General features: G+C 45.7%; 1 protein-coding gene across 1 annotated transcript in view; it reads left to right on the forward strand.

Annotated features, from left to right (window-relative positions):
* The window catches only part of LOC115119630 (kinesin-like protein KIF19), an 86,477-nt gene that overhangs the window by 36,583 nt on the left and 36,478 nt on the right, over window positions 1–13,416 (forward strand). The window contains exons 5-6 of the mRNA XM_065013219.1: window positions 10,931–11,077; window positions 11,631–11,753. Coding sequence (XP_064869291.1) covers window positions 10,931–11,077; window positions 11,631–11,753 — 270 coding nt within the window. The remainder of the gene's footprint in view (window positions 1–10,930; window positions 11,078–11,630; window positions 11,754–13,416) is intronic.

Genomic DNA, 13,416 nt, shown 5'->3' on the forward strand with positions numbered 1-13,416 from the left:
TACATTGTACAACCTTCAATGTTATGTCATAATTGTGTAAAATTCTGGCAAATTAGTTCGCAACGAGCCAGGCTGCCCAAACTGTTGCATATACCCTGACTCTGCGTGCAATGAATGCAAGAGAAGTGACAGAATTTCGCCTGGTTAGTATTGCCTGCTAACCTGGATTTCCTTTAGCTAAATATGCAGGTTTAAAAATATATACTTCTGTGTATTGATTTTAAGAAAGGCATTGGTGTTTATGGTTAGGTACACGTTGGAGCAACGACAGTTCTTTTTCACGAATGCGCATCTTATCGATTATATGCAACGCAGGACACGCTAGATAAACTAGGAATATCATCAACCATTTGTAGTTAACTAGTGATTATGATTGATTGATTGATTGTTTTTTATAAGATAATTTTAATGCTAGCTAGCAACTTACCTTGGCTTCTTAATGTATTTGCATAACAGGCAGGCTCCTCGTGGAGTGCAATGAGAGGCAGGTGGTCAGAGCGTTGGACTATTTATCTGTAAGGTTGCAAGATTGAATCCCGGAGCTGACAAGGTAAAAATCTGTCATTCTGCCCCTGAACAAGGCAGTTAACCCACCGTTCCTAGGCCGTCATGTAAAATAAGAATGTGTTCTTAACTGACTTGCCTAGTTAAATAAAGGTGTTAAAAAAATATTTTAAAATCGGCAAAATCGGTGTCCAAATATACCGATTTCCGTTTGTTATGAAAACTTAAAATCGGCCCTAATTAATTGGCCATTCCGATTAATCGGTCGACCTCTAATGACAACACAGCATGGTAGCAACACAAACATAACAACAACATGATAGCAGCACAAAACATGGTCAAATCAAAAGAAATTGTATTTGTCACATACACATGGTTTGCAGATGTTAATGCGAGTGGAGTGAATTGCTTGTGCTTCTATTTCCGACAATGCAGTAATGTCCAACGAGTAATCTAACCTAACAATTTCCCAACAACTACCTTATACATACAAGTGTAAAGGAATGAATAAGAATATGTACATAAAAAAATATATGAATGAGTGATGGTGGCAAATCTTATTGCCGAATGGTAAAGAACGTCTAGCCGCTCGAGAGCACCCTTACCTGCCGATCTATAAATTATGTCTCCGTAATCTAGCATGGGTAGGATTGTCATCTGAATCAGGGTTAGTTTGGCAGCTGGGGTGAAAGAGGAAGCGATTACGATAGAGGAAACCAAGTATAGATGTAACTTTAGCTTGCAGCTTTGATATGTGCTGAGAGAAGGACAGTGCACCATCTAGCCATACTCTCAAGTACTTGAATGAGGTGACTACCTCAAGCTCTAAACCCTCAGAGGTTGAAATAACACCCGTGGGAAGAGGGGCATTCTTCTTACCAAACCACAAGAACTTTGTTTTGGAGGTGTTCAGGACAAGGTTGAGGTTAGAGAAAGCTTGTTGAACACTAAGAAAGATTTGTTGTAGAGCATTTAGGATTAAATCCGGGGAGGGGCCAGCTGAGTATAAGACTGTATCATCTGCATATAAATTAATGAGAGAGCTTCCTACTGCCTGAGCTATGTTCTTGACATTCATTGAGAAGCGAGTGGGGCCTAGGATCGAGCCTTGGGGTACTCCCTTGGTGACAGGCAGTGGCTGAGACAGCAGATTTTCTGACTTTATACACTGCACACTTTGAGAGAGGTAGTTAGCAAACCAGGCTAAAGACCCCTCAGAGACTCCAATACTCCTTAGCCGGCCCACAAGAATAGAATGGTCTACCGTATCAAAAGCTTTGGCCAAGTCAATAAAAATAGCAGCACAATATTGCATAGAATCAAGGGCAATTGTGACATAATTGAGGACCTTTAAGGTTGCAGTGGCACATCCATTACCTGAGCGGAAACCCGATTGCATACCAGAGAGAATACTATAGACATCAAGAAAGCCAGTAAGTTGATTATTGACAAGGTTTTCCAACACTTTTGATAAACAGGGCAAAATAGAAATAGGCCTATAACAGTTAGTATCAGCTTGATCTCCCCTTTTAACTTCTTGGCGCTACCCATCCCGTTAGCGGGATAATTGTCATCAACAACCGCTGAATTGCAGAGCGCCACATTCAAATAATATTACTAAAAATATTTATATTCATGAAATCACAAGTGCAATATAGCAAAACACAGCTTAGCTCTTTGTTAATCCACCTGTCGTGTCAGATTTTGAAAATATGCTTTACAGCGAAAGCAATCCAAGCGTTTGTGTAAGTTTATTGATCACTAGACAAAACATTATGAACACCTAGCATCAAAGTAGCTTGGTCGCGAAAATCAGAAAAGCAATAAAATTAATCGATTACCTTTGAGGATCTTCGGATGTTTTCACTCACGAGACTCCCAGTTACACAATAAATGTTCCTTTTGTTCCATAAAGATTGTTTGTTTGGCGCGTTATGTTCAGAAACCCACAGGCTCGAGCGGTCACGACAACGCAGACGAAAATTCCAAATAGTATCCGTAATGTCCACAGAAACATGTCAAATGTTTTTATAATCAATCCTCAGGTTATTTTTAAAATATGTAATCGATAATACACTGCTCAAAAAAATAAAGGGAACACTTAAACAACACAATGTAACTACAAGTCAATCACACTTCTGTGAAATCAAACTGTCCACTTAGGAAGCAACACTGATTGACAATACATTTCACATTCTGTTGTGCAAATGGAATAGACAACAGGTGGAAATTATAGGCAATTAGCAAGACACCCCCAATAAAGGAGTGGTTCTGCAGGTGGTGACCACAGGCCACTTCTCAGTTCCTATGCTTCCTGGCTGATGTTTTGGTCACTTTTGAATGCTGGCGATGCTTTCACTCTAGTGGTAGCATGAGACGGAGTCTACAACCCACACAAGTGGCTCAGGTAGTGCAGCTCATCCAGGATGGCACATCAATGCGAGCTGTGGCAAGAAGGTTTGCTGTGTCTGTCAGCGTAGTGTCCAGAGCATGGAGGCGCTACCAGGAGACAGGCCAATACATTAGGAGACGTGGAGGAGGCCATAGGAGGGCAACAACCCAGCAGCAGGACCGCTACCTCCGCCTTTGTGCAAGGAGGAGCAGGAGGAGAACTGCCAGAGCCTTGCAAAATGACCTCCAGCCGGCCACAAATGTGCATGTGTCTGCTCAAACGGTCAGAAACAGACTCCAGGGTGGTATGAGGGCCTGACGTCCACAGGTGGGGGTTGTGCTTACAGCCCAACACCGTGCAGGACATTTGGCATTTGCCAGAGAACACCAAGATTGGCAAATTCGCCACTGGCGCCCTGTGCTCTTCACAGATGAAAGCAGGTTCACACTGAGCACATGTGACAGACGTGACAGAGTCTGGAGACGCCGTGGAGAACGTTCTGCTGCCTGCAACATTCCTCCAGCATGACCGGTTTGGCGGTGGGTCAGTCATGGTGTGGGGTGGCATTTCATTTCCCCAGACCTGATTCCAATTGAGCACATCTGGGACATCATGTTTCGCTCCATCCACCAACGCCACGTTGCACCACAGACTTTCCAGGAGTTGGCGGATGCTTTAGTCCAGGTCTGGGAGGAGATCCCTCAGGAGACCATCCGCCACCTCATCAGGAGCATGCCCAGGCGTTGTAGGGAGGTCATACAGGCACGTGGAGGCCACACACACTACTGAGCCTCATTTTGACTTGTTTTAAGGACATTACATCAAAGTTGGATCAGGCTGTAGTGTGGTTTTCCACTTTAATTTTGAGTGCGACTCCAAATCCAGACCTCCATGGGTTGATACATTTGATTTCCATTGATCATTTTTGTATGATTTTGTTGTCAGCACATTCAACTAACACTTTCAATTGATCCATTTTAGGTGATAAGTTGAACCCAGGCTGCAGAACCCAGGCTTTTACGAGAGCAGAAATCAGTGAAGCAGATTTTTTATTTGATTTAAACAGGTAGGCAAGTTGAGAACAAGTTCTCATTTACAATTGCGACCTGGCCAAGATAAAGCAAAGCAGTTCGACAGATACAACAACACAGAGTTACACATGGAGTAAAACAAACATACAGTCAATAATACAGTATAAAAATAAGTATATGTACAATGTGAGCAAATGAGGTGAGATAAGGGAGGTAAAGGCAAAAAAATGCCATGGTGGCAAAGTAAATATAATATAGCAAGTAAGACACCGGAATGGTAGATTTGCAGTAGAAGAATGTGCAAAGTAGAGATAGAAATAATGGGGTGCAAAGGAGCTAAATAAATAAATACAGTAGGGGAAGAGGGAGTTGTTTGGGCTAAATTATAGATGGGCTATGTACAGGTGCAGTAATCTGTGAGCTGTTCTGACAGCTGGTGCTTAAAGCTAGTGAGGGAGGTAAGTGTTTCCAGTTTCAGAGATTTGTATAGTTCGTTCCAGTCATTGGCAGCAGAGAACTGGAAGGAGAGGCGGCCAAAGGAACAATTGGTTTTGGGGGTGACCAGAAATATATACCTGCTAGAGCGCGTGCTACAGGTGGGAGATGCTATGGTGACCAGCGAGCTGAGATAAGGGGGGACTTTACCTAGCAGGGTCTTGTAGATGACCTGGAGCCAGTGGGTTTGGCGACGAGAATGAAGCGAGAGCCAGCCAACGAGAGCATACAGGTCGCAGTGGTGGGTAGTATATGGGGCTTTGGTGACAAAACGAATGGCACTGTGATAGACTGCATCCAATTTATTGAGTAGGGTATTGGAGGCAATTTTGTAAATTACATCGCCGAAATCGAGGATCGGTAGGATGGTCAGTTTTACAAGGGTATGTTTGGCAGCATGAGTGAAGGATGCTTTGATGTGAAATAGGAAGCCGATTTATAGATTTAACTTTGGATTGGAGATGTTAGATGTGAGTCTGGAAGGAGAGTTTACAGTCTAACCAGACACCTAGGTATTTGTAGTTGTCCACATATTCTAAGTCAGAACCGTCCAGAGTAGTGATGCTGGACGGGCGGGCAGGTGCAGGACATCAGATGGCAACAAGATCATATTGTACAGCAATTTCATGAGGTAACATGAATACAAAGTCGTGAGAGGTGGTTAGAATAGGATGGGAGGCCAAAAGTCTGTGTAACCAATTGAGTCAGAGTCCCGAGTGTGGGAACAAACAGTCTGTCCCACGGTTGGGAAAGAAAGTTTGTAGTCAACAAAGTATGCAGGAGTCATGAGGAAAATAGCAAAATGCATAAGAACATTTTTTAAATATATAACGACTTGGGGCTAGCCATTGTAAGTTCAGATTCACTCGCCCCAACAGTGCGTGTGTGCTGGAGGCGAGCGAAAGCTCAGGAGAGAGGGGTGAATGTGGTGGAGGAACCTGTACCAGACATGGGGAGACAGGCCAGGGAGAGAGGGGTGAATGTGGTGGAGGAACCTGTACCAGACAGGGGGAGACAGGCCAGGGAGAGAGGGGTGAATGTGGTGGAGGTACCTGTACCAGACAGGGGGAGACAGACCAGAGAGAGAGGGGTGAGTGTGGTGGAGGTACCTGTACCAGACAGGGGGAGACAGGCCAGGGAGAGAGGGTGAGTGTGGTGGAGGGCAGACAGGGGGAGACAGCCAGGGGAGAGGGGTGAGTGTGGTGGAGGTACCTGTACCAGACAGGGGGAGACAGGCCAGGGAGAGAGGGGTGAGTGTGGTGGAGGTACCTGTACCAGACAGGGGAGACAGGCCAGGAGAGAGGGGTGAGTGTGTTGGAGGTACCTGTACCAGACAGGGGAGACAGGCCAGGGAGAGAGGGGTGAGTGTGGTGGAGGTACCTGTACCAGACAGGGGAGACAGTCCAGGGAGAGAGGGGGAGTATGGTGGAGGTACCTGTACCAGACAGGGGAGACAGGCCAGGGAGAGAGGGGTGAGTGTGTTGGAGGTACCTGTACCAGACAGGGGGAGACAGGCCAGGGAGAAAGGGGTGAGTGTGGTGGAGGTACCTGTACCAGACAGGGGGAGACAGGCCAGGGAGAGAGGGGTGAGTGTGGTGGAGGTACCTGTACCAGACAGGGGGAGACAGGCCAGGGAGAGAGGGGTGAATGTGGTGGAGGTACCTGTACCAGACAGGGGGAGACAGGCCAGGGAGAGAGGGGTGAATGTGGTGGAGGAACCTGTACCAGACAGGGGAGACAGGCCAGGAGAGAGGGGTGAATGTGGTGGAGGTACCTGTACCAGACAGGGGGAGACAGGCCAGGGAGAGAGGGGTGAATGTGGTGGAGGTACCTGTACCAGACAGGGGGAGACAGGCCAGGGAGAGAGGGGTGAGTGTGATGAAGGTACCTGTACCAGACAGGGGGAGACAGGCCAGGGAGAGAGGGGTGAGTGTGGTGGAGGTACCTGTACCAGACAGGGGGAGACAGACCAGGGAGAGAGGGGTGAGTGTGTTGGAGGTACCTGTACCAGACATGGGGAGACAGGCCAGGGAGAGAGGGGTGAGTGTGTTGGAGGTACCTGTACCAGACAGAGGGAGACAGGCCAGGGAGAGAGGGGTGAGTGTGTTGGAGGTACCTGTACCAGAAATGGGGAGACAGGCCAGGGAGAGAGGGGTGAGTGTGTTGGAGGTACCTGTACCAGACATGGGGAGACAGGCCAGGGAGAGAGGGGTGAGTGTGTTGGAGGTACCTGTACCAGACAGAGGGAGACAGGCCAGGGAGAGAGGGGTGAATGTGGTGGAGGTGTACCTGTACCAGAAAGGGGGAGACAGGCCAGGGAGAGAGGGGTGAATGTGGTGGAGGTACCTGTACCAGACAGGGGGAGACAGACCAGGGAGAGAGGGGTGAGTGTGGTGGAGGTACCTGTACCAGACAGGGGGAGACAGACCAGGGAGAGAGGGGTGAGTGTGGTGGAGGTACCTGTACCAGACAGGGGGAGACAGGCCAGGGAGAGAGGGGTGAGTGTGGTGGAGGTACCTGTACCAAACAGGGGGAGACAGGCCAGGGAGAGAGGGGTGAGTGTGGTGGAGGTACCTGTACCAGACAGGGGGAGACAGGCCAGGGAGAGAGGGGTGAGTGTGGTGGAGGTACCTGTACCAGACAGAGGGAGACAGGCCAGGGAGAGAGGGGGGAGTGTGGTGGAGGTACCTGTACCAGACAGGGAGAGACAGGCCAGGGAGAGAGGGGTGAGTGTGGTGGAGGTACCTGTACCAAACAGGGGGAGACAGGCCAGGGCAGACGGTGAACAGATCGCCAGGTGAAATCCTAGCAGCAGTGCAGCAGGCAATGGGAGTAAGTGTCACAGCCACTTGGGAGAAGCTTTTATTTCTGGATGCAGATTTCTTGTATAAAATGCCAGGGAATGGTCTTTGAACAGCAGGAGGGGCTTCAGATGATGCTTCAAAGACTCCTGACACTTGTTGGGCCCAAAGGCCTTTTACTTCACACCGTAGTGCTAATTGAATTAGTTTCTGACTCAGTTCCAGGTTGGAATGGTGTCCTCAGGTCTCTGCTGCTTGTTGGTTAGAACACCCTCCGTTTAGCTTGGAAAAATAAAACCTTGGAAGCAGTAATCTCTCCGGTTAATTTTGGTCAAAATGAGGTTGTAGGTTTGTAGTTTTGATCTGGAGCGAAGGCCATGCTGTGGAGGGTAGCATCCTGCATATGTACCTGCCGAAAAATCCAAGTTTATCTAACTCCAAATCTATCCTTCTGTAAAAAAGAAAACATGTTGAAAATGTGAGAGCTCACATTAAGCCGTGTCTCTCTCTCTGAGGGATGGTGCTGTAACTTTACCATGACATCTATAGCACAGTTTTATGGTGCTGGTTACTTTTGTTGAACAGATTACAGTTGGAGTGACGCCAATACTGGCAACAGAATGTCTGCATCCCAAATGGCACCCTATTCCCTATAGTGCACTACTTTTGATCTATGGGTCAAAAAGTAGTGCTCTATATAGGAAATAGGATTCCATTTGGGATGCCGCTAATGTCTTTTGTGAACTAGTTTGGGATGTTTGTGACACAGTATATGACACATTTACTATAAACCTTACACTTAATGCTCTTGGTTCCTGGAGGAACATAGGGCCTGTACTAAAGTTATCCTCTTGGTTCCTGGAGGAACATAGGGCCTGTACTAAAGTTATCCTCTTGGTTCCTGTAGGAACATAGGGCCTGTACTAAAGTTATCCTCTTGGTTCCTGGAGGATCATAGGGCCTGTACTAAAGTTATCTTCTTGGTTCCTGGAGGATCATAGGGCCTGTACTAAAGTTATCTTCTTGGTTCCTGGAGGATCATAGGGCCTGTACTAAAGTTATCCTCTTGGTTCCTGTAGGATCATAGGGCCTGTACTAAAGTTATCCTCTTGGTTCCTGGAGGATCATAGGGCCTGTACTAAAGTTATCCTCTTGGTTCCTGGAGGATCATAGGGCCTGTACTAAAGTTATCTTCTTGGTTCCTGGAGGATCATAGGGCCTGTACTAAAGTTATCTTCTTGGTTCCTGGAGGATCATAGGGCCTGTACTAAAGTTATCTTCTTGGTTCCTGGAGGATCATAGGGCCTGTACTAAAGTTATCCTCTTGGTTCCTGGAGGATCATAGGGCCTGTACTAAAGTTATCCTCTTGGTTCCTGGAGGATCATAGGGCCTGTACTAAAGTTATCCTCTTGGTTCCTGGAGGATCATAGGGCCTGTACTAAAGTTATCTTCTTGGTTCCTGGAGGATCATAGGGCCTGTACTAAAGTTATCTTCTTGGTTCCTGGAGGATCATAGGGCCTGTACTAAAGTTATCCTCTTGGTTCCTGGAGGATCATAGGGCCTGTACTAAAGTTATCCTCTTGGTTCCTGTAGGATCATAGGGCCTGTACTAAAGTTGTCTTCTTGGTTCCTGGAGGATCATAGGGCCTGTACTAAAGTTATCCTCTTGGTTCCTGGAGGATCATAGGGCCTGTACTAAAGTTATCCTCTTGGTTCCTGGAGGATCATAGGGCCTGTACTAAAGTTATCTTCTTGGTTCCTGGAGGATCATAGGGCCTGTACTAAAGTTATCCTCTTGGTTCCTGGAGGATCATAGGGCCTGTACTAAAGTTATCTTCTTGGTTCCTGGAGGAACATAGGGCCTGTACTAAAGTTATCCTCTTGGTTCCTGGAGGATCATAGGGCCTGTACTAAAGTTATCCAACGTTGGGGCGGCAGCGTAGCCTAGCGGTTAGAGCATTGGACTAGTAACCGAAAGGTTGCAAGATTGAATCCCCGAGCTGACAAGGTACAAAATCTGTCGTTCTGCCCCTGAACAAGGCAGTTAACCCACTGTGCCTAGGCCGTCATTGAAAATAAGAATTTGTTCTTAACTGACTTGCCTAGTTAAATTTTAAAAAACGTTGCCAGTCTTTTCACATTTGGTATACTTAGAATTTCTCCTGTGAACTGAAGGCTTCATAATAGGTGTTTTCTTCTCATATTCGTTGCTGTGGTTCCCTGTAGTCGTTCTACTCTAGGCAAAGTGCTTAAAAACCTATTCAGGGTCTGTGGGTCTCCCATGGGACGGTTGAGCTAACGTAGGCTAATGCGATTAGCATGAGGTTGTAAGTAACACAAAAAATTCTCAGGACATAGACAGACATATCTGAAATGGGCAGAAATCTTAAATTCTTGTTAATCTAACTGCACTGTCCAATTTACAGTAGCTATTACAGTGAAATAATACCATGCTATTGTTTGAGTTTTGAACTTTGAACAGAAATATAATGGTTCATTGGATCAGTAGGGAACTTTGCACATACACTATTGCCATCTAGTGGCAAATCTAAATTGCACCTGGGCTGGAATTACACATTATGGCCTTTGTCTTGCATTTCAAAGATGATGCTACAAACAAAAAAGAATTGGTTGGTTTTTTTCTTTGTATTATCTTTTACTAGATGTAATGTGTTATATTCTTCTACATTCCTTTCACATTTCCACAAATGTCCAAGTGTTTCCTTTCAAGTGGTATTAAGAATATGCATATCCTTGCTTCAGGGCCTGAGCTACAGGCAGTTAGAGTTGATGAATGTTGTTAGATTAGCGTCCATATTAAAACAGCCAGACCTCATAAACACAATGGTATGTGTCCCAAATAGCACCCAATTTCCCAGTGTACTATACAGGGAATACGGTGCCATTTGGTACGCTACCATGACAAAAACATGCAATCATGCCTGAATGGAGAGAACACATATTTACCATGGAAACTTTTAGAACGTTTAACCAGCTAGGCTCTTCTATGGATGTATATCATAGCCTATAGGCCACCGGTCTCTTAAGATATAGGAGGTTTTCTGTCAGTGAGATGTGTTTTGGTCCAAGGCTGGTAACACTTTCTATAAAGTACATATGTAATAACATCCCTTATAATGCATTATAATACATGTATGATGTGTTATGACATTGACAGCGTTCATAGTAACTCATAAGCGGTTATTAAAAAGCTGCGTGATGTTTTACTTGCAACTCTTCCAATGTAACTGCAGACAGAGGAAAGAAAAGGAGGGTTAGAGCCCCCTCTGCTGGTTAACATAGGCAGTATCTGTCCTGGGCTGTAAACTCATCAAACCGAGGCAATGGCTGTCTACTACTTTGTAGACAGACTGACTGATCTACAAATCACCTTGCATCCTAAATAACCACTCTATTAATTGTTGACCAGTCAATCTGCTCAGTCGGTGATCAGCACAATGTATGCTCTGGAACATGTGGGGCGGCATGTTGTGGTTAGAGCGATGGGCCTGTAGCCGAAAGGTTGCTAGATTGAATTCTCGAGCTGACAAGGTAAAAAATATGTCGTTCTGCCCCCGAATAAGGCAGTTAACCCACTGGTTGGCCGTCATTGTAAATAAGAATTTGTTCTTAACTGACTAGCCTAGTTAAATAAAGGTTAAATAAAAACATGAGACCAGATAGTAAACCTGCTTTCTTTCCCAGACACAGAACAGAGGTCAGAGGTTAAAAGAAGGGGCCCACATCAACCGCTCCCTCCTGGCTCTGGGTAACTGCATCAACGCCCTGAGTGAGAAACATGGGAACAAATATGTCAACTACAGGGACAGCAAGCTGACGCGCTTGCTGAAGGTACAGTACCCATAGTGTTTGGAGCGTTGAGCCAGTAACCGAAAGGTTGTTGGATCGAATCCCCGAGCTGACAAGGTCAAAATGTGTTGTTCTGCCCCTGAGCAAGACAGATAACCTACTGTTCCCCGGGCGCCGAAGACGTGGATGTCGATTATGGCAGCCCCCACACCTCTCTGACTCAGGGTTGGGTTAAATGAGGAAGACACATTTCAGTTGAATGCATTAAGTTGTACAACTGACTAGGTTTCCCCCTTTTCCCTTTCCTATCGAAGACATACTGTGCTGTATGATCACAATACACTATACTAGCACCATACCACAACACACCACACCATACCACACAGCATTCATCATGAATGACCACACCATAGCACACCATACCACACCATACCACACTACACCACACACCATATCACATCACACCACATCATGCCACACCACACAAAACAATACAGTACAGTACTATTTGTTGTCCTTTTGCATCATTCAGAAGGATTATTCTCCATTCCACTTGCATTCATTCACTTCCTGTTCTGATGTGCTTGATTGACAGGACTCGTTGGGAGGCAACAGTCGCACAGTGATGATAGCCCACATTAGCCCCGCCTCCCTGGCCTTCGAGGAGTCTCGCAACACGCTGAGCTACGCTGACCGTGCCAAAAGTATCCGCACACGGGTGAGTAATACACAACAAAACATTTCCCTCCTTCGCTGAGGTGTGGGACAAGAATTTTCAAATCAATCAATCAACAATCAAATGTAATTTAAAAAGCCCTTTTACATAAACACAGTTATCAAAGTGCTTTACAGTAACCCACCCTAGACCCCCGAGATCAACTTAAAAGATTCCATTATCTCTGCAGCATAACAGTTATAACGACGCTGTCAATATTAGGCTTAATAGATTGTCAGCTGGGTTCCTTCTTGCTGAACGTGTTCTACCACATCGTGTTGTTACAGTCTTATAAGACAGTTCTCTCTCTCCAGGTGAAGAGGAACCTGCTGAATGTGTTCTGCCACATCATGTTGTTACAGTGTTATAAGACAGTTCTCTCTCTCCAGGTGAAGAGGAACCTGCTGAACGTGTTCTACCACATCATGCTGTTACAGTGTTATAAGACAGTTCTCTCTCTCCAGGTGAAGAGGAACCTGCTGAATGTGTTCTACCACATCATGTTGTTACAGTGTTATAAGACAGTTCTCTCTCTCCAGGTGAAGAGAAACCTGCTGAATGTGTTCTACCACATCATGCTGTTACAGTGTTATAAGATAGTTCTCTCTCTCCAGGTGAAGAGGACCCTGCTGAATGTGTTCTACCACATCATGCTGTTACAGTGTTATAAGACAGTTCTCTCTCTCCAGGTGAAAAGGACCCTGCTGAATGTGTTCTACCACATCATGTTGTTACAGTGTTATAAGACAGTTCTCTCTCTCCAGGTGAAGAGGAACCTGCTGAACGTGTTCTACCACATGTTGTTACAGTGTTATAAGACAGTTCTCTCTCTCCAGGTGAAGAGGACCCTGCTGAATGTGTTCTACCACATCATGCTGTTACAGTGTTATAAGACAGTTCTCTCTCTCCAGGTGAAGAGGAACCTGCTGAACGTGTTCTACCACATCATGTTATTACAGTGTTATAAGACAGTTCTCTCTCTCCAGGTGAAGAGGAACCTGCTGAATGTGTTCTACCACATGTCGTTACAGTGTTATAAGACAGTTCTCTCTCTCCAGGTGAAGAGGAACCTGCTGAACGTGTTCTACCACATCATGCTGTTACAGTGTTATAAGACAGTTCTCTCTCTCCAGGTGAAGAGGAACCTGCTGAACGTGTTCTACCACATCATGTTGTTACAGTGTTATAAGGACAGTTCTCTCTCTCCAGGTGAAGAGGAACCTGCGGAACGTGTTCTACCACATCATGCTGTTACAGTGTTATAAGACAGTTCTCTCTCTCCAGGTGAAGAGGAACCTGCTGAATGTGTTCTACCACATCATGTTGTTACAGTGTTATAAGACAGTTCTCTCTCTCCAGGTGAAGAGGAACCTGCTGAATGTGTTCTACCACATCATGCTGTTACAGTGTTATAAGACAGTTCTCTCTCTCCAGGTGAAGAGGACCCTGCTGAATGTGTTCTACCACATCATGCTGTTACAGTGTTATAAGACAGTTCTCTCTCTCCAGGTGAAGAGGAACCTGCTGAATGTGTTCTACCACATCATGTTGTTACAGTGTTATAAGACAGTTCTCTCTCTCCAGGTGAAGAGGAACCTGCTGAATGTGTTCTACCACATCATGCTGTTACAGTGTTATAAGACAGTTCTCTCTCTCCAGGTGAAGA

The sequence above is a fragment of the Oncorhynchus nerka genome, linkage group LG28 (assembly GCF_034236695.1).
Source record: "Oncorhynchus nerka isolate Pitt River linkage group LG28, Oner_Uvic_2.0, whole genome shotgun sequence".
Classification (NCBI taxonomy): Eukaryota; Metazoa; Chordata; class Actinopteri; order Salmoniformes; family Salmonidae; genus Oncorhynchus; species Oncorhynchus nerka.